This window comes from Anolis sagrei, chromosome 7, assembly GCF_037176765.1.
Source record: "Anolis sagrei isolate rAnoSag1 chromosome 7, rAnoSag1.mat, whole genome shotgun sequence".
Taxonomy (NCBI): domain Eukaryota; kingdom Metazoa; phylum Chordata; class Lepidosauria; order Squamata; family Dactyloidae; genus Anolis; species Anolis sagrei.
In genome coordinates, this window is record NC_090027.1 from 37,562,208 (window position 1) to 37,589,065 (window position 26,858).

The 26,858-nt window shown below is 43.3% G+C and overlaps 1 protein-coding gene and 1 long non-coding RNA gene across 2 annotated transcripts; one reads left to right on the forward strand and one right to left on the reverse strand.

Moving 5' to 3' along the window:
* LOC132782684 (TLC domain-containing protein 5-like) lies at positions 1 to 25,450 on the reverse strand. Its single transcript, XM_060787560.2, has 3 exons — positions 25,070 to 25,450; positions 9,399 to 9,604; positions 1 to 1,991 (listed from the first exon to the last, which is right to left on the reverse strand). Exons 2-3 carry the CDS (start codon positions 9,592 to 9,594, stop codon positions 1,426 to 1,428), a joined length of 762 nt encoding a protein of 253 aa, XP_060643543.2. The 5' UTR covers positions 9,595 to 9,604; positions 25,070 to 25,450; the 3' UTR covers positions 1 to 1,425.
* On the forward strand, positions 5,638 to 8,474 carry LOC137097517 (uncharacterized). Its single transcript, XR_010910247.1, has 3 exons — positions 5,638 to 5,889; positions 6,241 to 6,378; positions 8,317 to 8,474. It is a non-coding gene; the product is annotated as an uncharacterized lncRNA (long non-coding RNA).
* Positions 25,451 to 26,858: the final 1,408 nt, after the last annotated feature.

Genomic DNA, 26,858 nt, shown 5'->3' on the forward strand with positions numbered 1-26,858 from the left:
TCAACCAGGCTACATTTATTCGTGCCTATATTTACAGACATTGCTCTGACTGGTACAAATTACAGACTGTGGTCTTATTTTGTTCACAGTACATTTATTTCGGTCATGTTTTCAGTCTGTGATTGGTGTAGGAAAACTTAACAAAGGCTTTATTGGAGGAATCGTGAGTCTGTTTCTGCATCCACAACAACCCCCTTTCTGCAAGCGGGGGCTTTTTGGAAAGGGAAATGGGCACTAAAGGGAACCATGGTCATTGATCACATAGATAGTAGTCCTGTGGTGATGGGCTTAGGATGCCTCTGGGCAGAATCCATCATACTTCCATGAGAGTGATATACCTTTTGAGAGATTCTGCATTCCAGTCTCAGTACTGAGTCTAGGGATTTGGACGAAGAGGAAATTCTGGTTCTATGAGCCCATTATGTGGGGTTAGGAAAGGAGCAGGATGGCCTATATTGAGGCGTTTCCTGCTTCTGCAGCTGAGTGAGGTAGCAAGAGATCATTTATCTGAGCCCCAACTTTTCAGGGTCTCAATTTCAGATAACATCATCATACTTGTCCATTGCTATGTACAGAAATCTTGAAGCAGCAATCCCAGGATCTATAGCTAAGCACTGTGGAAGGATACCATCTTCAGATACAATAGAGATATCTAACACAGGGCTTCTTAAAAAATCCACTTGTGATCCCTGATTTTTTTTTGTTTTGATCCTGGATATATAGATATATAAATAGGTATAAAAACCAAACATTTATTGATAACATATCAGCATTTGCAAGGCTTGCTAAAGAGGCTGATTTTCCTTTTTTATGAAGTACAGCTGAAGCATTTTTTGCAGAGTCCATGTAAACACTGCACATTGTTGCTGAGAGATTTGTGGAAATGTCTAGGTGGCATTCTGAAATTTTTTCCTGTTGTTAAATGTTTCGTGACCCCAACATTAAGCTCAGGGGGTCCCATTTAGGAGCAGGGCCCACAGTTTAAGAAGCAGTGATCTAACATCTGTGGCTGGCTGATTATAGACCTCAGGGCTGGTCTGGTCAGGCATAAATACGAGGAACATGGCTTTATTTCCTCATCAAGCAAACAGAGAAGAAGCTCATCTCTGCTACAGGAATCACCTGAAATGACTTTCTGATCTGGGCCACACCTTCATCTGGTCCTTGCTTGGTTCCTAGAGGAATTCACCCCAAGCGAATCCTTGCCTCCAAACCTACTGAATGGGCCTGCTCAACAGGATTTGCACAGCAAGGGTGCCATGTCCACCTCTTCTTCTGTTGGGTTTATGGACAGCTTGGTTTCCCCCTGAAACCTTCTTCCAGTCTTCTGGTAGGCCCTTTGGTGGGCTTCCCTCATGAAGAATCCCCACCCCTTGTTCAAAACAAGTGGCCAAGTTCTGATGATGCCTCTTTTCTGGAAGGATATCAGAGGACTCCATTGGTAGGTTGGGTATAATGGTTGATTTGGTGTCCATTACTCTGGGTGCGTTCCCGCTCAGTCCTTTCCTTCCTGCAGGCTTCATATTTCTTCATCAATTTCCTCTTGACAAACTTGAGGATGTCCCATGCAAATACTACAGACACAAAGTACATGAGTAGAACGCCGGCCTTGACCTCCCAGTTTGGCTTGGGGGAAGTCAGGACTGCGTGCACAATCCAGACGCCGCCGCCGAGCCGCAGCCCCAGGAAAAGGAACACAAAGAGGCCGTCCACCACCTCCCCAGCGATGCCCTCGTAGTGTCCCATGTCCCGGAGGAACCAGCGGATCTGGAGCAGCGGGTTGGTGATCTCGGCCAAAAAGATGAGGGCGTTGATCTCGCTGCCCGAGACGCCCATTACCAGCACGCCACCCATGCCGAAGATGCACAGGATGTGGTGATAGATCATCAGTTCGTCTTCGCTGTTGAAATAGGTGCACCAGCCAAAGTCAAAGAAGAAGTAGCCCAGCGACAGACACAGCACGGTGATCTGTAGAGGCGTATTCGGATGGCCTAGGAAAGAAGAGAGATGGGCAAATGAGTCTGCATTTCAACTTTGAAAATTCTCCTTAAACTTTCCTCAATATTCACCTCTCCTATGAAGTTTATGGGTACTTTTTAGAACATGACTTGACTATGTTCAAATCTGAAATCATTCATTTTACAGACAGCACCATTCTTGCCCAAAACTTGTCCCACACAGATCCTGCTGGCACTGTCTTTCTAAGGTTGCATGTCCTTGGGTGTATCTACACTGTCATATTAATGCAATGTGGCCCCACTTCAATGCTATGGAATGCTGGGTGTGTGTTATTGTGAGGCACCAGCACTCTTTGGCAGAGACAGCTAAAGGCATTGTAAAACTACAACCTCCCAGGATTTCATTACATCGAGTATGCTGCAAGTCAAAGATTGAAAGGCAGCAGATTACAGGAGCTGTCTTCATAAACCTGTCAGTAGCACATGATACTGTAAATCATCACCTTCTCCTGAGAAAAATTATAATATCACAAAGGACTACGTCCTCACCTGCTTCATAGGAAATCGGCTACAAAACAGGAGTTTTTCTGTTGAGTTCCAGGGTCAGAGAAGCAAATGGCAAAAACAGAAGAACAGCCTGCTTGAGGGGAGCGTGCTTGCTCGACAATGTTTAACATTTACACAAATGATCAACCACTCCAGAAGGGATAGAGGGTTTAATCTATGCTGATGATCATGTCATCACCACTCAAGAATGGTGCTTTGAAATTGTTGAACAGAAGCTCTCCGAAGCTTTAGGTGCTCTTACTGCCTATTACAGGGACAACCATCTGATTCCTAATCCATCTAAAATGCAGACATGTGTTTTTCACCTTAAGAACAGACAAGCATCTCAAGCTCTGAGGATTACCTGGGAAGGAAGCCCACTGGAGCATTGCAGCACACCCAAAAACCTGGGAGTCACTCAGGACTGTGCTCTGACTTGTAAGAGACACTGCTGGAATATCAAGCAAAAAGTGGGAGCAAGAAATAATATCGTACGAAAGCTGACTGGCACAACTTGGGGATCACAACCAGATATAGTGCCATATGCTCTTGCATTTTGCTACTCTGCTGCTGAATATGTGTGCCCAGTGTGGAACGCATCTCATCATGTTAAAACAGTGGATGTGGCTCTCAATGATACATGCCGCATTATCACAAGATGTCTACACCCCACACCACTGGAGAAATTACCCTGTTTAGCTGATATCACACCACCTGACTTCTGCTGGTAGCAGCCAGAAATAAAAGGACCAAGGCATTGACATCTTTGGCCCATCCTCTGTTTGGATATCAGCTAGCATGCCAATGCCTTAAATCAAGAAACAGCTTCCTAAGTTCTAAAGAGATACTCGCAGGAACACCTCAGCAAGCAAGAGTCCTGAAATGGCAGGCTAAAATCCAGCACTTCAATCAGTGGTTGAGACCAGATGAGAAACTTCCTCCTGGACAGACAGAAGAGTGGATGATCTGGAAGGCACAGGCTGCATTCAGGCAGACAAGATGCAGAGCTAACCTTAAGAAATGGGGCTACAAAGTGGAGTCCATGACATGCGAGCGTGGAGAAGAGCAAACTACAGACCATCTGCTGCAATGCGACCTGAGCCCTGCCACTTGCACAATGGAGGACAGCAACACCAGAGGTACTCCAAATGCCCAGCTCCTGGTCAAAGGACATTTAGCATAATGCCAAGTTCTTTTATTTCAACTTTCTGTTTTTAAATGCATTTTAACTGTACCCTCAATTTCTGACACAATAAATAAATAAATTGCATTGAGCCATGGCAGTTAAAGCCATTTCAAATTGAATTAATTCTATAGTGTAGATGCACCCTTCTCACCCACTCCACCACGGCTGCAAAGTTTGTGCTGTAAACACAAAGGCGAATTGAGCCCACCTTGACCTGAGGCCCTTACCTAGCCTCTGAATGAGCATAGAGTGAATCTACATTAATGCAGATTGACACTGTCCTAACTGCCACAACTCTATATGATGAGATCCTGGGAGATGTAGTTTGCTAAGGCACCAACACTCATGGACAGATGAGGCTAAACACCTTGTAGGTAAAAGGAAAGGTTGTCCCCTGACATTAAGTCTAACTCTGGGGGTTGGTGCTCATCTCCATTTCTAAGCCGAAGAGCCAGTGTTTCCATAGACTCCTCCGAGGTGATGTAGCCGGCATGACTGCATGGAGTGCCATTACCTCCACTTCCAAGGTCATGTGGCCAGTATGATTGCATGGAGTGCTGTTACCTTCCTGCCAGAGTGGTACCTATTGATCTACTCACATTTGCATGTTTTAGAACTGCTAGGTTGGCAGAAGCTGGGGCTGACAGCACAAGCTCACCCTGCGCCCCGGATTTGAACCTGCAACCTTTTGGTCAACAAGCTCAATGGTTTAACCCACTGTGTTACTGGGGGTTCCCTTGTCAAACTACACAAATCCATAGCATTAGGCCATGATAGTTAAAATAGTGTCGAATTGTATTAATTCTACAGTGCTGATGCACCTAATTCTGTGTTAGGTAAAGGTAAAGATTTTCTCCTGAAATGAAGTCCAGTTGTGTCCAACTCTGGGGTGTTGTGCTCATCTCCACTGCTAAACCGAAGAGCCGGCATTGTCCATAGACACCTCCAAGGTCATGTGGCTGTCATGACTGCATGGAGCATCATTACCTTCCCGCCAGAGTGGTACCTATTGATCTACTCACATTTGCATGTTTTCAAACTGCTAGGTTGGCAAAAGCTGAGGCTGACAGCAGAAGCTCAATTTTTAAACCAAAGAGCCGGCATTGTCCGTAGACACCTCAAAGGTCATGTGGCCAGCATGACTGCATAGAGTGCCATTACCTCCACCTCCAAGGTCATGTGGCCAGCTGACTGCATGGAGCACCGTTACCTTCCCGCCAGAGTGGTACCTATTGATCTACCCACATTTTCATGTTTTCGAACTGCTAGGTTGGCAGAAGCTGGGGCTGACAGCGCAAGCTCACCCTGCTCCCCGGATTCGAACCTGCAACCTTTTGGTCAACAAGCTAAACGGTTTAACCCACTGCGTCATTGGGGGCTCCCTTGTAAAACTACACAAATCCATAGCATTAAGGCATGATAGTTAAAATAGTGTCAAATTGTATTAATTCTATGGTGTTGATGCACCTCAATTTTGTGTTAGGTAAAGGTAAAGATTTTCCTCTGACACTAAGTCCAGTCGTGCCCAAATCTGGGGGTTGGTGCTTATCTCAATTTCTAAGACCTTTTGGTCAACAAGCTCAGCAGTTTAACCCACTGCGTCACTGGGAGCTCCCTTGTAAAACTACACAAATCCATAGCATTAGGCCATGATAGTTAAAATAGTGTCAGATTGTATTAACTCTACAGTGTTGATGCACCTCAATTCTGTGTTATTTGTTGTGAAAACATGCATGATTGATCCATATTAATAATGCAGATATTATTTAGTTAAAGCTCCTTTCTAAAATGCAAACTAGCTCATGCCTTTGATGTCCTGGACACCGAGCTTGAAAGAGCAACACAGTGTTGTTGGGGATTCTATGGTTTAGTTTTACTTCCTGGATGCAAGTAAAGAAGGAACGGATGCGCCTGGTGTCAGCGCACAGCTTAAGTGGCACCCAGCCAAACGGCTTAGAGTCAGAGCCTTCTCCAAGGAATTTTTAGTCACACCCACAGGGATGACAGGTGCCTCGTGAAGCCGTTAAAGTCCTAATCCCGATGGCGATGATGGGGGCTGAGTGAGATGAAAGAGAGGGCTTGTGAGGACACTGCCGGGGGAGTTGACATTCAGCATGGCTGGCATGGATCCGCTCCAAGCCAAAGGAGGAGGAGGAGAGGCAGAAGCAATGAAAAGAAAGCAAAGAATGGATGCGTGATGTAAGTATGGAGCAAGGCAATGCACCATTTCACATCCTGTGCATGTCTTGGTATTTAGAGTACATCCTTGAAAGGCTTAACTTCTAAGCAGAGAAACTCTGGGAGTTGTAGTTTGCAAAAGCAATTTTCGAGGAAGGAGTGGGAGATGCAACTGGGACGGTTCTAGATTTCATGGTTACGACAGAGAACTTGAAATCTTGCCAGGAATGTGTGCAAAAACATGCCAGTATTTTCAAGCAGGGTATAATAATAGCACTGTACATTCTAATCATGCTTTTGCTGTTGCTTTCTTTCTTTCTTTCTTTCCTGCTTTCTTTCATTCTTTCTTTTTCTTTGTTACTCAACCTTAAGCAAATATAGACTGGAGATCTCAGATGACACATGACCTTCTCAGGAAACATCTTAGCAACTGCCGTAGGGAACCACGCTTCGGAAATGGCAGGGATGTCATTGCAGAGCAAGTCCAACTGGTCCCGAGACGATGTCCTGGTATGTATGGATTGCTTATGTGCAAATGCGCTACGGGTGTTACTATTTGTCTGCATTGCCACTATTTACGCGATGTCCCCAGTGGAGGCGAGGAAGGATTTAAGCATCCTCCACAAATGAAAGCAAAGTAAAAAGGGGAAAAGAAGCACACCAAATTACATAAGATGTCCATATGTTTGTGCAATGGGTACATCTGAAAATTTGGCAATGAGAATTAAGTAGGAACATGGAAAATATTGTATCCAATGGAGTGCTATGTTTATTCTGCCTGCTGCTGTCCAGTAGGCTTGGGCGGTTTCGTTCGTTAATTTCGTAATTCGTTATTAATTCGTATTTAAATTAGCTTACGATCCAATATTGAGCCATGCAGGAATAGTGTGATGAGTAAATTAGATTCGAAACAATTTTTTCAATTTATTTCGTAATTATTTCGTAATTATTTCGTAATTATTTTCGCATGTCTGGTGCAAGTTTTATAGTTGTTGTTTGTTTTATCACACCAACAGTCAACAACAGACTGTTTAACTTGTTGTCCATGAGGACTCCAAGATCTTTTTCACATGTCCTGCTCTCGAGCCAGGCATCGTCCCCCATTCTGTATCTTTGCATTTCGTTTTTTCTGCCTAAGTGAAGTATCTTGCCTTTGTCCCTGTTGAACTTCATTTTGTTAGTTTTGGCCAATCATCTCTCTAATCTGTCAAGATGGTTTTGAATTCTGCTCCTGTCCTCTGGAGTATTGGCTCTCCCTCCCAATTTGGTGTCGTCTGCAAACTTGATGATCATGCCTTCTAGCCCTTCATCCAAGTCATTAATAAAGATGTTGAACAGGACCGGGCCCAGGACGGAACCCTGCAGCACTCCACTCGTCATTTCTTTCCAAGATGAAGAGGAAACATTGGTGAGCAACCTCTGGGTTCGTCCATTTAACCGTAGTTTTGCCTAGCCCACATTGGACTAGTTTCCTTGCCAGAAGGTCATGGGGGACCTTGTTGAAGGTCTTACTGAAATCCAGGTACGCTACATCCACGGCATCTACCCAGCTTCACTCTGCTATCTCCAAGGAAACTCAAAAAGTTGTAAACTTTTGTATACCAGGGAGAATAATTATTGCAAGTTTGAAGAATAAAAATTGAAATTCAAGGGATCTGGATGGGACTTGTAGCAAAAATAGAAGGTGGAGTGTTGATGGAACTGGAAGTAGTTGATAAAGTGCACGAGCAAGACATCATATGGAGATCGGAATGGTAAACACCTGGATTGAGGGGGAGGCAATGGCACATGGTACCTCTGCCCTAAGCAAGCTGCTCCTTCTCGGCCTCGGCCTCTTCCGTCTTTGAAATGGGGATAATGGGGATGACCTATTTTTTCAGGATCATTAGAGGATTTACAAGACAATTTGGAAGGACTGTGTTTAAGTGCCATGTTGAAAAAGGATGTGTACCCATTGGGCAACTGTGTTCCTGGTTCAGACTCAACTGGGTGGAGGAAAGTAAGACTTGGATCCTATTGATTTGAAGCTGATTGGATTCCTGGATATTTTGGTTCATCAATGGGTATCCTTTCTTGGTACAACGAATAGCAGGAAAAGGAATTATGTGGTCTTCCAGATATCGGACTATTTGTACTATTTTAAATGGAGTTTTAATCTAATTTATTGTTTACTTATTTTGTAACTGTTTTTTCCCCTGTTTTATATATGGGGCATTGAATTGTTGCCAGCTGTAAGCAGCCCTGAATCCCCCTTCGGGGGTAGAGAAGGGCGGGGTACAAGTATTTGAAATAAATAAATAAATACATGTTCCAACAGCATTGCCAATGGTAATGAATGATAATCTGATAATATATGGAGGGTTATTTGGTTCCCACCCATGTCGAATTAGGTTCAGTCCCAATATTCAGTGGTTCAGTCTCCTGCTATTGTGTATTATTTTGTTATAGAACTTCAATATGCTGATGACAACATCATCTGTGTGCATTCAGAAGAAGATCTACAAGCCACTCTAAACACCTTCGCGGAAGCATATGAGAAGCTCGGCCTGTCATTGAACATTGAGGAAACCAAAGTGCTTTTCCAGCAGTCACCAGCCAATCTCTCTCCAATGGCAGAAATATAGCTTAATGATATAAAATTAGAAAATGTTGACTATTTCCACTACCTTGGCAGCCACCTCTCCACAAAAGTCAACATTGACACTGAAATACAAGCTCTGCGAATGCAAGCTCTGCGAGTGAGCTCTGCAAGTGCAGCATTTTTCCAAATGAAGCAGAGTGTTTGAGGACCGGGACATCCGTAGGGACACCAAGGTGCTTGTTTTGGCCTCCCAAACTTGCTATATGCCTGCGAGACATGGACTGTCTATAGAGATCACATGCAACTCCTGAAACTATTCCATCAGCATTGCCTCCAAAAAATCCTGCAAATCTCTTGGGAAGACAAGTGGACAAATGTCAGTGTGCTAGAAGAAGCAAAAACTACCAGCATCAAAGCAAAGATCCTCTGACATCAACTCCGCTGGACCAGCCATGTTGTTGGGATGCCCGACCACCGTCTCCCAAAGCAGTTGCTCTACTCCGAGCTCAAGAACGGAAAACGGAATGTTGATGGGCAGGAAAAGAGATTTAAAGATGGGCTCAAAGCCAACCTTAAAAACTCTGGCATAGACACTGAGAATTGGGAAGTCCTGGTCCTTGAGCTCTCCAGCTGGAGGTCAGCTGTGACCAGCAGTGCTGTAGAATTTGAAGAGACACGAATGGAGGGTGAAAGAGAAAAATGTGCCAAGAGGAAGGTGTATCAAGCCAACCCCACCTGGAAACCGCCTTCCACCTGGAAACCAATGTCTTCACTGTGGGATAACATGCAGATCAAGAATAGGGTTCCACAACCACCTACAGTACACTGATCTTGGAAGACAATCCTACTCAGACGACGAGGGATTGCCTAAGTAAAGTAAGTATGTATTGTGTATACAGGCTCCTATAATTCCAAACAACCCTTAGGAAAGTGACCCCTCTCTGTATACCTGGATGAGTCAAAGGCCAAGGTCCATCGATGAATGTGATGTAGCCCGAAAGGAAGGTGACGATCAGACCGTGCATCAGAGTGATCAACCTGACGCCCCATTCTGGAGTGCGGTTCTTGTTCCGGGACCTGATGACAATGTAGAAGGACAGCCAGAGGAGGAAGCTGCACACCACCCTGGCAACGATGGCGAACATCCTTTCATTCCTGAAAGAGCAGAGTAGAACACAGTTGTCGTATGTGTGTATGGAAGGATCATATAGTAGGTATACCTTAGGATTGGTCCATTTAGGAACAGGGAGGTTTCTGCACCTGATTGGACAGTTCCCTGAAAGGTCATACTAATATGATCATTGGGTTGTTGTTTTTTTTTGGGCTATATGGCCATGTTCTAGAGGCATTCTCTCCTGACGTTTTGCCTGCATCTATGGCAAGCATCCTCAGAGGTAGTGAGGCTGCTTGCCACAGATGCAGGCGAAACGTCAGGAGAGAATGCCTCTAGAACATGGCCATATAGCCCGAAAAAAACTACAACAACCCAGTGATTCCAGCCATGAAAGCCTTCAACAATATGATCATTCCTCTACATCAGGGGTTCAATGTTTATATATTATATTATATATAATGTGCATATCTATCTATCTATTTATCTGTCTATCTATCAGGCATGGGCAAACTTTTTGACCAACATAAACATAAGAATATTTCAGTGGAAGATCCCAGGGGCCATCCAATCATACCGACAGGAAAAGCACAATCAAAGCATCCCAACAGATGGCCACCCAGTCTTTGTAGTAGCATTAATAATAATAATAATAATAATAATTGAAGCAACCCCAGGGGTCATCCAGTCCAACCCCTTCTGCCATGCAAGTAAAGCACCCCCTGAGTGATGGGAAGGAAATAGTAAAGGTATTCCCCTGACATCAAGTCCAGCCATGTCCAACTCTGGGTGTTGGTGCTCATCTCCATTTCTAAGCCAAAGAGCCAGTGTTGTCCATAGATACCTCCAAAGTGATGTGGCCAGCATGGCTGTATGGAGCGCCCTTACCTTCCCGCAGAAGCGGTACCTATTGATCTAGTCACATTTGCATGTTTTTGAACTGTTAGGTTGGCAGAAGCTGGGGCTAACAGTGGGAGCTCATCCTGTTTCCTGAAATCGAACATGCGAACTTTTGGTCAACAAGTTCAGCAGCTCAGTGCTTTAACCCACTGTGCTACCGGGAGGGAAATAGTGGGAGAGAAATAGGCAAGGGGGAAAGAATCTTGGCTGTGTGGAAGGTGAGGGAACAAGATGTTTGGGGGTGAGGGAGGTGGGGGAGGGAGAGGAGCAGAAAGGGGAAGGAAAAGCTTGGAGGGAGAGGAGGAGGAAAAGGAGGTAGAAAATGTGGAGCCCCTCAATATGCTTCTCATAGCCCCAAGTGCTCCGTGGAGTACACTTTGAGATCTGCTGCTCTACAGTCACTGTATCACAGATATTCCTAGAGAGAATATAAAATCCATGATTTGATTATTCATGGATTTTATGTTCTCTCTAAGAATATCTATGTCTTCTAGTATGATTCTGCTGTCAACTTATTTCAGTCATTTGGGAGGAACTTGAGATGTCTAGAAAGAACAGCTCTCTAGGTCCTCAAATGCAATTCTATAGTTGGTTTCCAGAAGATGTTGACCACAGTCATGTTGGAAGACCTAGACATTTCTAGAGCAATGTTCTCTTGGCAAATATCTCTATCTTTGTCTCTGGTTCTGTCTGTATCTCCATCTCCATCTCCATTTCCACTTATCTCCATCTCCATCTCCACCTGTCTCCATCTCTATCTCCATCTCTATCTCCATCTCCATCTCCACCTGTCTCCATCTCTATCTCCATCTCCACCTATCTCCATCTCTATCTCCATCTGCATCTGCACCTATCTCCACCTCCATCTCCATCTCCACCTGTCTCTATCTCTATCTCCATCTGCATCTGCACCTATCTCCACCTCCATCTCCATCTCCACCTATCTCCATCTCTATCTCCATCTGCATCTGCACCTATCTCCACCTCCATCTCCATCTCCACCTATCTCTATCTCTATCTCCATCTCCATCCCCACCTATCTCTATCTCTATCTCTATCTCCACCTATCTCAATTTCCATCTCCATCTCTTCCTGTCTCCATCTCTATCTTCACCTATCTCCATCTCCATCTCTTAATTATCATGGGGTCCTACTCCTCAATGAATGTGGAAAGCTAAACTCTGCATGAGTAGAAAACTTTGCTAAGGGGGATTTGAGCATTGGATTTCAACTCTGGAAACTAGAATTCGATTTCCCATTCAACCAGTGAAACCCACTGGCTAATTTTGGGTGAGGCACACTCTCTCAGCCTCAGAGGAAGGTAGTGACAAACCACTTCTGAACAGATCATGCCAAGAAAACAAAGTGATAGTTTCACCTTAAGGATCACCAAGGATTGGAAATGACTTGAAGGCATCCAACAAGAAAAAGAAGTTTTCTATGTTTTGGGTGGAGGAGAAACAAGCTGTCAAGGAAGTAAACACCCCGAAACACATCAAAAGTACTTTTAGTTCTAAGGCATAATATTTGTGGAATCATCACTGCTGATTTTTGTAAAGGGATGGGCATATTTGTCGTTCAACAGTACTTTTTATTGTTTATGACCCAATTGGGACACTGATGCAATTGTGAACATACAAGATTTTTGAAGCTAGGGCGGAAAATTACAAATATTTGTGTCATGTCTGCCTCCAGACTAGTTATGCATCATTCTTTCAGTATGTTTCCTTTTCCTTCTTATTTTGAATCCTCTTATTTCAAATATGGAAAGTCACCAACCAAATGAAGGAAATGGCTACATCGGGTTCAAGAAAAATAATCCCACATTCCTTTGAAAATAAGAAACAAGAAAACAAGACAAATATATTTTGGCTATCCCTATTGTATCCTTTCTTTTATATATGCTACATTGCTGAAATTGGGAGGAAAGTTTTGCAAACTTTCTTTAATGTCTTTAGGATCAACTATACATTCAGTGCCTTGAAAACCAACCATTAATTATGGAACCCTAAGACCAGATCCTATCTAAACCTTCTGCCACAAATGAGCTGAATTCCAAGACCAATATTCATTATGCAAATGATACTATGCACAGATATGCTATTGTTTTATTATATCACGCTTGGTAGTATACATTATGCAAATGATGACAAGTTATGCTTTTGTTTCCTCTTGTCATACGATGATGAACAACAGTTAAAGGGAAGGGCAAAGAACAATTGCTCCTGGAGCTTAGAAGATTTTGTGTGGACTACAACTCCCAGTGTCCTGCAGTCGACATGGCTTGTGAGATACAGCCACGGTGGCTGGATGATAATGTGAGTTTTAATTCCACAAATGTAACATTTCTAAGCTCTGCATGAATGAAGGAAATCCTCATTCATCCCATTTTGTTTGAATTATAACCAACCATTCACTCTTTTCCTAGCATACTTCCTTAAGGAGAGAAACTTGAGGTGCAGCTAAACTGTGTTGTTGTTTAACACCACTTTAACTACCTTGTTGATCATTTCCGCTCCCTTGGCAGCCACCTCTCCACAAAAGTCAACATTGACCCTGAAATACAACACCGCCTGAGCTTTGCAAGTGCAGCATTTCTGAATGAAGCGGAGAGTGATTGAGGATCGGGACATCTATAGGGAGACCAAGGTGCTTGTCTATAAAGCTATTATCCTCCCAATCCTATTATATGACTGCAAAACGTGGACTGTCTATAGATGTCACACTCAACTCCTGGAATGATTCCATCAGTGTTGCCTCTGAAAAATCCTGCAAATCTCTTAGGAAGACAGGCGGACAAATGTCAGTGTGCTGAAAGAAGCAAAGACCACCAGCATTGAAGTGATGCTCCTATGCCCTCAACTTCAGTGGACTGGCCACATTGTCCAAATACCTGATCACTTTCTCCCGAAGTAGTTACTCTACTCCCAACCCAAGAACAGAAAACGGAATGTTGGTGGACAGGAAAATAAATTTAAAGATGGGCTTGAAGTGAACCTTAAAAACTGGCATAGACACCGAGAACTGGGAAGCCCTGGTTCTTGAGTGCTCTAACTGGAGGTCAGCTACGACTAGCAGTGCTGTACAATTTGAAGAAGCACAAATTGAGGGTGAAAGGGAGCAATGCATGAAGGTGCATCAAGCCAACACTGACTGGGACCACCTTCCACCTGAAAACCAATGTCCACACTGTGGAAGAACATGCAGATCAAGAATAGGGCTCCTATGTATCTACTACAAGGTCACCTATGTATCTACTACAAGGTACTACACTTGGAAGACCATCATACCCAGACAACAAGGGATTGCCTAAGTAAGTAAATGAGTAGTAAGTAACCACCTTGGCTCAGAGCTAGGGAATCCTGGGAGTTGTCATTTTACAAGGTCTTTGCCCTTCTCTTCCAAAGAAGGCGGGTGCATTACCAAGTTAAAGGAATTTATTTTTTGCACCCACTAAGGTAAATGTTTCCCCTTGACATTAAGTCTACTCGTGTGTGGAGAGTGGTGCTCATCTCCATTTCTAAGCCGAAGAGCTGGAGTTGTCCGTGAACACATCCAAGGTCATGTGGCCAGCATGACTGCATGGAGCGCCATTAACTTCCCATCGAAGCGGTGCCTATTAATCTACTCATATCTGCATGTTTTTGAACTTCTAGATCAGGGGTCCTCAAACTAAGGCCCTAGGGCCAGATACAGCCCTCCAAGGTCATTTACCCGGTCCTTGCTCAGGGTCAACCTAAGTCTGAAACAACTTGAAAGCACACAACAACAACAACAACAACAATCCTATCTCATCAGCCACACTTCCTATTAAAATACGAATTAGTTTATATTTGTTAAAATTGGTCTTCATTTTAATTATTGTATTGTTTTTACGTGTTTTTTTCACTACAAATAAGATATGTGCTGTGTGCATAGGAATTCATTCGCTTTTTTTTCAAATTATAATTCGGCCCTTCAATACGTTGAGGGATTGTGACCTGGCCCTTTGTTTAAAAAGTTGAGGACACCTGTTCTAGATTGACAGAAGTTGGGGCTGACAGCGGGAGCTCATCACACCCTGGATTTGAACCACCAACCATTCAGTCAGCAAGTTTAGCAGCTCAGTGGTTTAACACACTGCACCACTGAAACTCCATCTGCATCCACTTTTTTTGTGTCAAGAGTACCTTGAGAAACTGCAAGTCACTTCTGGTGTGAGGGAATTGGCCAACTGCAACAACATTTCCCAGGGGACGCCCACATGCTTTGATGTTTTGCCATCCTTGTGGGAGGTTTTTCTCATGTTCTCACATGGGGTGCTGGAGCTGACAGAGGGAGCTCATCTGCACTCTCCCTGAATCCAAACCTCCAATGTATTGGGCGTCAGTCCTGCTGGCACAAGGGTTTAACCCCATGTATCACTGGGAGCTCCTAATAATAAATCCTCCTACTAATAAACCAACTAATAAATCCAAATCTCTCTCTTTTTTGACATTCTCTGGAATTATGATAGAAACACACAATGCAGTCTAAGATTATTGCAAACCGAAAATGGCAAATATGATGTTCCTTTTATTTAAATAGTGGCCGGAATGGTCATCCTGTTGCGGTCAGCAAGCAAAGGCTATTTTGATCCCAATAACGGATTCTCTGAGGAGCTGAAGGTCATGAAAGGAATGGCTTTTAACTGTCCTGTTTCATTGTTACTGTTTCTTCACTGCTTTTATACATTTTAATTATATGCTGTGCACTGTTTTTAGTATCGTTAATAGTTTGATTCTATTTTAATGTAGATTTTAAACAGTCATGGTTTTGCTTTAATGAGTACACTGCCTTGAGTCCTGTTCTTTCGGCAGAAATGTTTGGGTATAAATCAAGATAATACTATTACTAATAAAGAGAAGAAGGAGAACTTTTTGTCCTTTTCTTCTTCTTCTTCAGGGAAACTGACCATTCGAGTTTCCAAAACAAGGACCTCAGCTCCTTGTTTTGGTTCCCAAACTTTGTTTTAGGGCAGCGTTTCTCAGCCTGAGATCACCAAACTGGGGCCCCTGAGGGTGAGGTCATGAGGGGGTGTCAGAGGGGTTGGCAAAGACCATCATAAAATGCAATATTTTCTATTGGTCATTAGAGTTTTGCGTGGGAAGTTTGGCCCAATTCTATCATTGGTGGAGTACAAGGGACTCTTTGATTGTGTTGTTGTTGTTCATTCGTTCAGTCATTTCCGACACTTCGTGACTTCATGGACCAGTCCACGCCAGAGCTCCCTGTCGGCCGTCACCACCCCCAGCTCATTCAAGGTCAATCCAGTCACTTCAAGGATGCCATCCATCTAACTTGCACTTGGTCTGCCCCTCTTCCTTTTTCCTTGCATTTTCCCCATCATCATTGTCTTCTCTAAGCTTTCCTTTCTTCTCATGATGTGGCCAAAGTACTTCTTCTTGGCCTCTACTATCCTTCTTTGATGGTAGGTGAACTATAAATCCAAGCAACTACAACTCCCAAATATCAAGGTCTATTTCTCCCAAACTCCACCACTGTTCATGTTTGGGCATATTGAGTATTCATGCCAACTTTGGTCCTGATCCATCATTGTTTGAGTCCACAGTGCTCTCTGGATGTAGGAGAACTACAACTCCAAAACTCAAGGTCAATGCCCACCAAACCCTTCCAGTATTTTCTGTTGGTCATGGGAGAACTGTGTGCCAAGTTTGGTTCTATTCCATTGTTAGTGAAGTTCAGGATGCTCTTTGATTGTAGGTGAACTGTAAATCCCATCAACCACAACTTCCAAATGAGAAAGTGATCTGGGCGTATCGGATATTGGTTCAATTCCATCACTGGTGGAGTTAAGAATGCTCTTTGATTGTAGGTGAACTATAAATCCCAGCAACTACAACTTCCAAATGAGAAAATTATCTGGGCATATTGGGTATTGGTTCAGTTCCATCTTTGGTGGAGTTAAGAATGCTCTCTGATTGTAGGTGAACTATAAATCCCAGCAACTACAACTCCCAAATGAGAAAATGATCTGGGTGTATTGGGTATTGGTTCAGTTTCATCATTGGTGGAGTTAAGAATGCTCTCTGATTGTAGGTGAACTATAAATCCCAGCAACTACAACTCCCAAATGACAAAATCAATCGCCGCCATCCCCACCAGTATTCAGACATGGGTGTATCAGATATTTATGCCAAATTTGGTCCAGTGAATGAAAATGCATCCTGCATATTAGATATTTACATTATTATTCATAACAGTAGCAAAAATTATAGTTATGAAGTAGCAATGAAAATAATGTTATGGTTGGGGGTCACCACAACACGAGGAACTGTATTAAATGGTCGCAACATTAGGAAGGTTGAGAACTATTATCATAGGGCTTTAGTTCCCAGAATTCCTGATTGTTGCAACTTTTGGGTGTTGAAATCTAAAATATTTGGAGGATCAACATTGGGGAATGGTTGATGTAAAGGGATGCCTTTTTAAAGAGCTGCTTAATGAGACCAGTGACCAGGAATATCTCATGCTCAGTTGATTTTGAAATCAACTGATCTCATCCATCACATGAATGACAAATGGAGACGACGGGATGGGAAGATTGTGCTTCTGATGCATACATCCTGCTATGGTCATGTATGTAGGACAGTCATCATCACCAAATCCCTGGAACCGAACCCCCATGACTATAATCACAGACATCCTCAAGACCTCTTTTGGTTCGGAACATTGATCCATGGTTTTGCTATAACACAGTGGTTCTCAATCTTCCTAATGCTGCAACCCCTTAATACAGTCCCTCATGTTGTGGTGACCCCCAACCATAACATTGTTTTTGTTGCTACTTCATAACAGTCATTTTACTACTGTTATAAATCATAATGTAAATATCAGATATGCAAGATGCATTTTCATTCACTGGACTAAACTGGGCACAAATACCCAATGCACCCACATGTAAATGCTAGTGGGGTTGGGGGAGGATTGATTTTGTAATTTGGGAGTTGTAGTTGCTGGAATTTATAGTTCACCTATAATCAAAGAGCATTCTGAACTCCACTAGTGATGGATTTGAACCTAATTTGCCACACAGAACTCCCATGGCCAATGCAAAACACTGGAAGGGTTTGGTGGGTATTGACCTTGAGTTTGGGAGTTGTAGTTTACCTATATCCAGAGAGCATTGTGGACTCATGCAATGGTGGATCTGGACACAACCTGGCACAAATATTCAATACGCACAAATGTGAACACTGGTGGTGTCTGGGGAAAATAGACCTTGACTTTTGGGAGTTGTAGTTGCTGGGATTCTGAACTCCACCAATGATAGAATTGGCTCAAACTTCCCACATGGAATCCTCATGACCATCAGAAAATACTGCGTTTTCTGATTGTCTTTGGTGATCCCTCTGACACCCCTTCGCGACCCCCTCAGGGGTCCCGACCTCCAGGTTGAGAAACACTGCTATAACACCACATAAAACAATTTTTGTTCCTGGGTTATAAATGCCATTTTCTAATTGGTTCTATCATAAAAACATGGGAAAAGTTTATCAACGTGCCAAAACTTTGTTTTTGTGGGTCATCCTGCAGCACATTTTGCTCTAGTCTATATAAATAAAAATGTAATGTTTGTTTGTGGGATTAACATAACACAAAAACCACTGGACGAAGTGACACCAAATTTGGACACAACACATCTATCAGGCCAATGAGTGACCATCACTGATACCCCCTCCCCAAAAAAAAGAAGCAGAAAGGACTCAAATACCCCTAAAAGTTAAATGACCATACAGATGCAGACACCCAGCTTACTAACTCTGGAGGCCTTGCTCTCCAGAGAGCAGGGACAAATCTCTCTCAAGCGCTTCCTTCGAGCCCAACTCTTTTCCTGTCTATGTCTAGAGGGAAGGAATGAAGGAGGGAATGGGGGAAGGAAGGAAGGAGAGAAGGAGGGAGGGAAAGAGGGAAAGAGGGAAAGAAGGATGGAGGGAAGGAAAGAAAGAATGAGGGGAAAAAGCAGAGAAGGAAGGAAGGAAGGAAGGAAGGACAGAAAGAAAGAAAGAAAGAAAGAAAGAAAGAAAGAAAGAAAGAAAGAAAGAAAGAAAGGTAGAGAAGGAAGGAAGGAGAGAATGAGTGCAGGAAAGAAAAAGGGGGGTATGCAGGAAAGCAATAGAGAAGGAAGTAAGGGGAGATGGAAAGAATAAAAGAGAAGGAAGGAAGGAAAGAGAGAAGGAAGGAAGGAGAGAAAGAAGGAAGGAATGAAGGAAAGAAAGAAGGAAGGTAGGAAGCAAGCAAGCAAGGAAGGAAGGAAGGAAGGAAGGAAGGAAGGAAGGAAGGAAGGAAGGAGAGAATGAGGGAAGGAAAGAAAAAGTGGGGTATGCAGGAAAGAGATAGAGAAGGAAGGAAGGTGAGAAGGAAAGAAAAAGAGAAGGAAGGAAAGAGAGAAGGAAGGAGAGAAGGAAAGAAGGAGAGAAAGAAAGAGGGAAGGAAGGAAGGAAGGAGAGAAGGAAGGAAGGAGAGAAAGGAGAAGGGGAAGGGAAAGAAAAAGGGGGGAAGGAAGGAAAGAGGGAGGGAAGGAAGGAAGGAAGGAAGGAAGGAAGGAAGGAAGGAAGGAAAGAAAACAAGGAGAGAATGAGGGAGGGAAGGTTGGCCACAGCAACGTGTGGTGGGTACAGCTAGTTTTTCAAGGAATATCTCATTGAGTCTCGACCAATTCAACGTAGTTTGTGGCAGCCACAAAAACAAAACTTCTGGATATAGCAACTACTTTCAAAGTAAGTACCACACAATTCAACAGGAATAACACTTTCAAATCAGGAACAATATTTTTCTTTCCAGATTTTGTTACATTGTGTTTTAAACCATTCTCGTGCTAACAGAATCAGCAAATGGAAGACAACAGAGAGGCATTCCATCTTTATTGGGGATGGAACCTTACAGTCAAAAAGTAAAACTGGATGGCTAAATGACTAATTCTATCCAGACCATCCCTGGCTGGCAATTCAATTCACCAAAGTTGGGTATATGCCCTCAGCTCACAGGTAAAATCAATTGAAATGGATTGCCAAGAGCTATAAAGTGCAAAACCAACCAAACTTTACGACCATGACTCATCTCTCCCGCAACAATGAGAACTGCGCAAACAGGTTGACACTGCACTGTTTCATGCCTTCAAGTCAATGGCATGTTATGGTAAACCAAACATGGGGGTTTTCTTAGCATGGTTCGTGTTAGGGAAAACGACCCTAAAATATAGCAGAGCATCCAAAAACATAAACAGGATACACAAGTTGAGAATCAGCTCATTAGCGAGCAAAGTGTGAAGTGTTGTGTGATGTGGCTGCAAAGAATTCAGAGCTTACGAGGCAAACATGCAGAGTCCAATCTTTAAACAAATCACAAAAGGTTTACTTACAATAATATGAAATAACTGCATTTCTTAATAATCAAGAACTGGGTCTGAGCTCCTCTAACCCCCATCTCTTTTCCCCTTAAGAGAGGGAAAAACATCATCACGACATCTCTCCTGACACACAAGCAGAGAGAGATCTCAAAGCACACAGCACATACTCTCCAGACTAATCTGCAAGAAAGCAGAAGTCAGATTCAAAAAGTTTGCAGTGGAAAAATATCCATTTTAAACAACCAATTCGAACGAGAGCAGAAACAGAGAAGAAATTAGATACATTCCCAACTGTCATTCGGGAGACATGGGGGAAGGGAAAACCTTATTCTATACTAAGCTAACTAAACTGTTCCTCATTGAGGACTTGAGACGCGAGCAGTGTAGGGTTGAATTCCAAAAATTTGTTAACAGGGGTTTGTGCATTTGAAAACAGGAGGATGCTTCTTGCCCAAAGTCAATTTGGTAATTTCCATGGTCAGGTGGGGATTCGAACCTGTAGTCTCCAGGTCCTGTTCCTATACACAAACTGCTACACAACACTGTAGACTTGTGCATTCAGGGTAAACCATGATCTGTTTCGGTATCCTGGATTTCAGTGGGGGTCCTGATCCATTTTCCGAGAGCCTCCCGAATTCAGGAGGGCAGATACCTGTTTTTACTCTGGGGTACCAAAAGATTCATTTTCTATCCGGCCCATTATGGAGGCTACCTTGGCAGCCACATCTCCACCAAAGTCAAAATAGACACCGAAATACAACATCGCCTGAACTCTACGAGTGCAGCATTTTTCCAAATGAAGCAGAGAGTGTTTGAGGACCGGGACATCTGTAGGGATACCAAGGTGTTTGTCTATAAAGCTATAGCATTCGATTTCCTATATTAGCTAATCGCTACTCTGCATTCGTAAACAATTGCTCGAACAGCCATGTTTAACTTGCCTCCAAAACGTTAAGAGGGAGGGAGAGATTTCCCTAATTTCCCTAGGGAGGGTGTTCCATAGCCAAGGGGCCACCACTGAGAAGGCCCTGTCTCTCATCCCCGCCAAACGTACTTGAGACAAAGGTAGAACCGAGAGCAGGGCCTCCCCAGACAATCTTAGAGTCCTCGATGGTTCATAAGGGGAGACACGTTCAGACAGGTAAGTTGGGTCAGAACTGTTTAAGGCTTTATAGGCCAAAGCCAGCACTTTGAATTGGGCCCGGTAGCAAACCGGCAGCCAGTGGAGCTGGTGCAACAAGGGGTTGTATGTTCCCTGAGCGCCGCTCCTGTTAGCAACCTGGCTGCTGTTCATTGGACTAGTTGAATCTTCCGCACCATCTTCAAAGGCAACCCTAGGTAGAGAGCATTGCAGTAGTCTATACGGGATGTAACCAGAGTGTGGACTACTGTGGCCAAGTCAGACTTCCCAAGGTAAGGAAGAACAATGACCTCCTGGAGCTATCCTCCTTGTGCATCCTTTAAAAACCTTCTATATTCATGGCACGCTTCAATCTCCTTTCTGCTATTGGATTAATGCTTCCTTAGAACTGTTTCTACTCTCTACTCTAGAGGAAAGGTATCTGATAGTAATTTTCAGGGAAGGTTTCTTTTTGTTTGCTGGGATTAATAAAAAAGATTAAACTGTGATGCCAAAAAGTAGACGAGGAGCTGAAATTGGCTCCTGTTTGTTTTTGTTGCACCGGGTTTTTTTTTGTACCGGGAGGATCCTTCTCGTTACGTGCTCCCAAAGGTACTGAAGGAACACAAATCCGCACAAGTCTACAACACTGATGGGAGCTCTGCCTTTGTTTCTGAGTGTTGTTACTTGCTTTCTTTAAGATTAGCCACAGAGATCTTTATCTCTCTGAGGATTCATGCATCCACACATGGCTGTAAAGGTCATGCCTTTCCCAATACATTACAGGGAAGAGAAGCACATACACACAGGCATGGCCTCTGATGCATTTGTCAGAGGGCATGACAGGTGATCTGAATCCACATTCTCTTCCATACTGCCATTGCTCAAAGCTTAATCCATTCTTCATTTACACAGGGGCATTTGCTTTGACATTTTTCTATACGAGCTGCCAAAACTTGAATTGGGTGAGTTTTTTTGGGTCGATCCAAAAATAATCTCCAAAACCTGTGTCTGACACACACACACAGTCCAAGGATGAAGTATAACTACGAAGCATCATCACATTAGCCAACCTTTTCAATGTGGCAACCTTTAGAGGTGTTGGACTACAACTCCCATCTGCTCATCCAGGATAGCAATTGGCTGAATGCTTGGAATTAAGGTTCCACATATCTCATGGGCACCAGCTTGGGAAAAGCTGAATTATTCCAGCATTGATCGAATGGCAAGTTGTAACACATGGCTTTCTTCTTTCATGGCAATTGCCAGATAAAGACTTTTTTAATTTTTAAAGAGATCTATCCATCTTGCATTTGTCTTTCTGATTTTCCTTTTATTTCCTTTTTATTTATTTATTTATTTATTTATTTATTTATTTATTTACTTTGCTTATATACCGCTGTATCTCAAGCCCAAAGGCGACTCACGGCGGTTCACAAACAGTAAAAACAGTAGAAACAGCAGTGGTTCCATACAACATATAACAATTGACTTAACACATTATCCATAAATTACCAATTTTCACTGTCTTTTCTGATTTCACCACTTTTTTCCCATATCAGGAGTGACTTGAGAAACTGCAAGTCACTTCTGGTGTGAGAGAATTGGCCTTCTGCAAGGATGTTGCCCAGAGGTGCCCGGATATTTGATGTTTTACCATCCTATGGGAGGATTCTCTCATGTCCCCGCATGGGAAGCTGGGGCTGACAGATGGGAGCTCACCACACTCCCTGGATTCGAAATACTGAACTTTTGTAGGTGCTCACCTACAAAGCCCTAAACGGTTTGGGACCTGCCTACCTGCGTGATCGCATCTCCGTATATGAACCCACACGATCCCTCCATTCATCTGGAGAGGCCCTGCTCACGATCCCACCTGCGTCGCAAGCGCGTTTGGTGGGGACGAGGGACAGGGCCTTCTCTGTGGTAGCCCCCCGACTCTGGAACTCTCTCCCCAAGGACATCTGACAAGCCCCAACATTGGCAGTCTTTAGGTAGAGCTTGAAGACCTGGCTGTTCCAGTGTGCCTTTCCAGAATAGGAAACTCCCAGCATCATTTCCCAAACGCACTTTACTAGAGATTTAAGATTGTTTGCACATCGCACCTACCCTAAAATCCTTACATTTCACCTGTCATATCCAGCACTTTTTAATTTTATTCATTACATTTGGCCCGGCCCTAGTGTCATGATGTATTGTTTTTAATGTTTTACTGTTACTGCTTTAATGTTTATTGGTTTGCTTTATGAGTCTTATTGTTGTATTTGATATGCTGTTGTTTTATTGAGAGCCTTGGCCTTTGTAAGCCGCACCGAGTCCTTCGGGAGATGTTAGCGGGGTACAAATAAAGTTAATAATAATAATAATAATAATAATAATAATAATAATTTAGGTCAGCAGTCCTGCCGGCACAACAATTTAACCCATTGCACCCCACTTATCTTTCTCTTTCAAGCCATTTACCTCTCACTTCTCCACTTAAGAAAAAAGCATTCATAAAGCAAAACAACAACCATCTCAGGTCACAGTAGACACCCATTAACTAGCCAACCATTTCTTCTCTTTCCCAGGACCTTGCAAGTTTCTTTCTGTCCCCATCTCCATCCCTGTGGCTTTCCTGGTTACCTTAAGTGACTTCATACAAAATCTATATAAATAAAAATGTAATGTTTGTTTGTGGGATTAACTTATTTATTTATTTATTTACTTTACTTTACTTTACTTCTATACTGCTGTTCTCAGCCCGGAGGCGACTCATGGTGGTTCACAAGACACAGGTCACAGCAAAATTCAATGCACCAATATTAAAAACAGTTAATAACCTAATCTAATACACAGTCAATACACAATTATTATAACAACTGTTCGCTAAAACAACTGTTCTCAAAAACCACTGGGCGAATTTACACCAAATTTGGACACAATGCACCTATCAGGCCAACAAGTGACTGTCACTCATAAAAACACTGAAAAACACAGCGGAAGGATCTTAAAAAGCCAAAAAATAAAAAAACACATTACAATGCATGCACAAGACCACAAGACTCCCTGGAGACTAGGACGCGGAACAATGGCTTCAAACCACAAGAAAGGAGATTCCATCTGAACATGAGGAAGAACTTCCTGACTGTGAGAGCCGTTCAGCAGTGGAACTCTCTGCCCCAGAGTGTGGTGGAGGCTCCTTCTTTGGAAGCTTTTAAACAGAGGCTAGATGGCCATCTGTCAGTGGTGCTTTGAATGCAATTTTCCTGCTTCTTGGCAGAATGGGGTTGGACTGGATGGCCCATGAGGTCTCTTCCAACTCTATGATTCTATATATACATATATACATGTATATATACACACAAAAACACATATACACAGACTGGGCCACAGCAATGCGTGGCAGGGGGACAAAGTCTATATAAATAAAAATGTAATGTTCATTTGTGGGATTAATATAACTCAAAAACCACTGGGTGAATTGACATGAAATTTGGACACTATACCCCTAACCGACCAACGAGTGACTATCACTCATAAACCCCTCCCAGAAAACAGCAGAAAGGACTTAAAACCCCAAAACACTAAATGATGATACAGCGCATGTGTGAAAATGACAGCTCCCAGCATCCCCTAGAACAGGCCCTTTAGGGGAGGAGGGTGCTCCAAATGCACTCCTTCCAAGCTGCAAGCTTGCTTCTCTTTGGATTTCTTTGAGAGCATCCCAATCTGTACATATTTCCCATTTTCCATTCCTGGACTGCAATCCTCCAAATAGATAAGATATATAAATTAGATAGAGATAGCAGGTAGATAAATCAATCAATCAATCAATCAATCAATCAGGAGGACAGCTGGGAGTTGCAGTCCAAGAATAGGTAGAGAAGGAAGAAAGGAGAGAAAGAAAAAGGGAAGGGAAGGGAGGAAAGAGGTAGAGAAGGAAGGAGGGAAGGAACTAAGGAAGGAGAGAAGGAAAGAAAAAAGGGAAGGAAGAGGGAGGGAAGGAAGAAGAGAAAGAAAGGAGAGAAAGAGGGAGGGAAGGTTGGGCACAGCAACATGTGGCAGGTACAGCTAGTTAAGAGAGGAAGGCGAGGTTCTGATCCACCTTCAAGTACTCACAAAGCAAGGGCCAGTCCCTCGAAACAGGAATGGCAGGGAAACCACAAAAATATTCAGCAATCCGTCAGTGCTCTACTCCGAGGATTCTTCAAAACATGAAGTATTTCTTCCCCAAAGGCAGCTGGGCAGCGAATTCTCCCTCCTTCCCCAGAGAAGTTTAGGCAGTTCTTCAATCTCTCATGTGAACTGCATGGAGGCAAATTCCCCAGGCGAACACAGCAGCCAAGCTGGTTCGTTGATCTTTTACAACTCTGCCAGTGGAGGGACACTCAGTTTTGTGTCCAGTAGGTCTTTTCATTTCCTTTTATGATAGCCGTCTGAGTCGGTCGTCCGTCCAGTATGACCAGATTCTTCCATGATTACGTTTGAAGTCACATCTGAATGAAGAGCTGCAGGTCAGCTAGGATGATGCGGGGAGAGAGAGAGAAGAGATCTGCTGTTTGTTTGGAGAGCTTCATGACATCACAAATGTATTCTGACATAACTGTAATACCTTGCTTTTATTTCACTGGAGCAGGGCTTCTTGGTGTGTCCAAAACAGAGGCACATAGCTGCGCAATGTAAGACAGCATGTAAGAAGAAGTAGGAATAAAGCATAAGAAGCTGCTGAAACATTCAAATGTATGCACACCAAGCTTGGCATTACCTGCTTCAACAAGCAGTCAGTGACATTGTTGGGGATGGTGCCGAGGGTTGGAGATATCACCATCAAAGGGAGTGACACCATCAAAAGGACTGACACCAAAATGACTGTGCATACAATTGTTGTGCAGACTACGCATCAACTGTTCTTCCACATGTTGGAGCAAAAGTCAAAAGGTGCCCATGAGCAAAGCAAGCTGGAGGTATCTAGGTATGTATGAGGACGTCACATGCAACTCCTAGAACGATTCCATTAGCGTTGCCTCTGAAAAATCCTGCAAATCTCTTGGGAAGACAGGCGGGGAAATGTCAACGTACTGGAAGAAGCAAAGACCACCAGCATTGAAGTTATGGTCCTCCGCCATCAACTCCATTGGACTGGCCATGTTGTCCGAATTCCCGATCACCATCTCCCAAAGCAATTGCTCTATTCTGAACTCAAGAATAGAAAATGTAATTTTGGTGGGCAGGAAAAGAGATTGAAAGATGGGCTCAAAGCCAACCTTAAAAACTCTGGCATAGACACCAAAAACTGGGAAGCCCTGGCCCTTGAGCGCTCCAGCTGGAAGTCAGCTGTGACCAGCAGTGCTGTAGAATTTGAAGAGGCACGAATGGAGGGCAAAAGAGAGAAACGTGCCAAGAGGAAGGCACATCAAGCCAACCCTGACCGAGACCACCTTCCACCTGGAAACCAATGCCCTCACTGCAGAAGAAGATGCAGATCAAGAATAAGGCTCCACAGTCACCTACGGACCAACCGCCAGTACACCAATCTTGGAGGACAATCCTATTCAGACAATGAGGGATTGCCTAAGTAAGTAAATAAGTAGGTAAGGAGACCTCTCCACAAAAGGTTGACATGCTGTTGTCCATTACAGCAAAACCAAACTTTGCTTTTCAGGATCTTTTAAAAACAAGTTTTCAAGCCTTGGCTGGTTGAACAACACACCTCCTCTCCAGTTTGTGGCCACCAATCATATCCTATGGACCTGCCTAATCTTTATTATGGGGAGGTGTCTTTCCAGGTGCAATTAAAACCATCTCATTCTGTTTTACTAGATTAGAAACAGGAAGGAAAAGAATGTGGGCCCTTTTTCGTCTGGAGGTTAAATTGGGATAAACAAACCAGTTGCATTCCTGGAGAAGA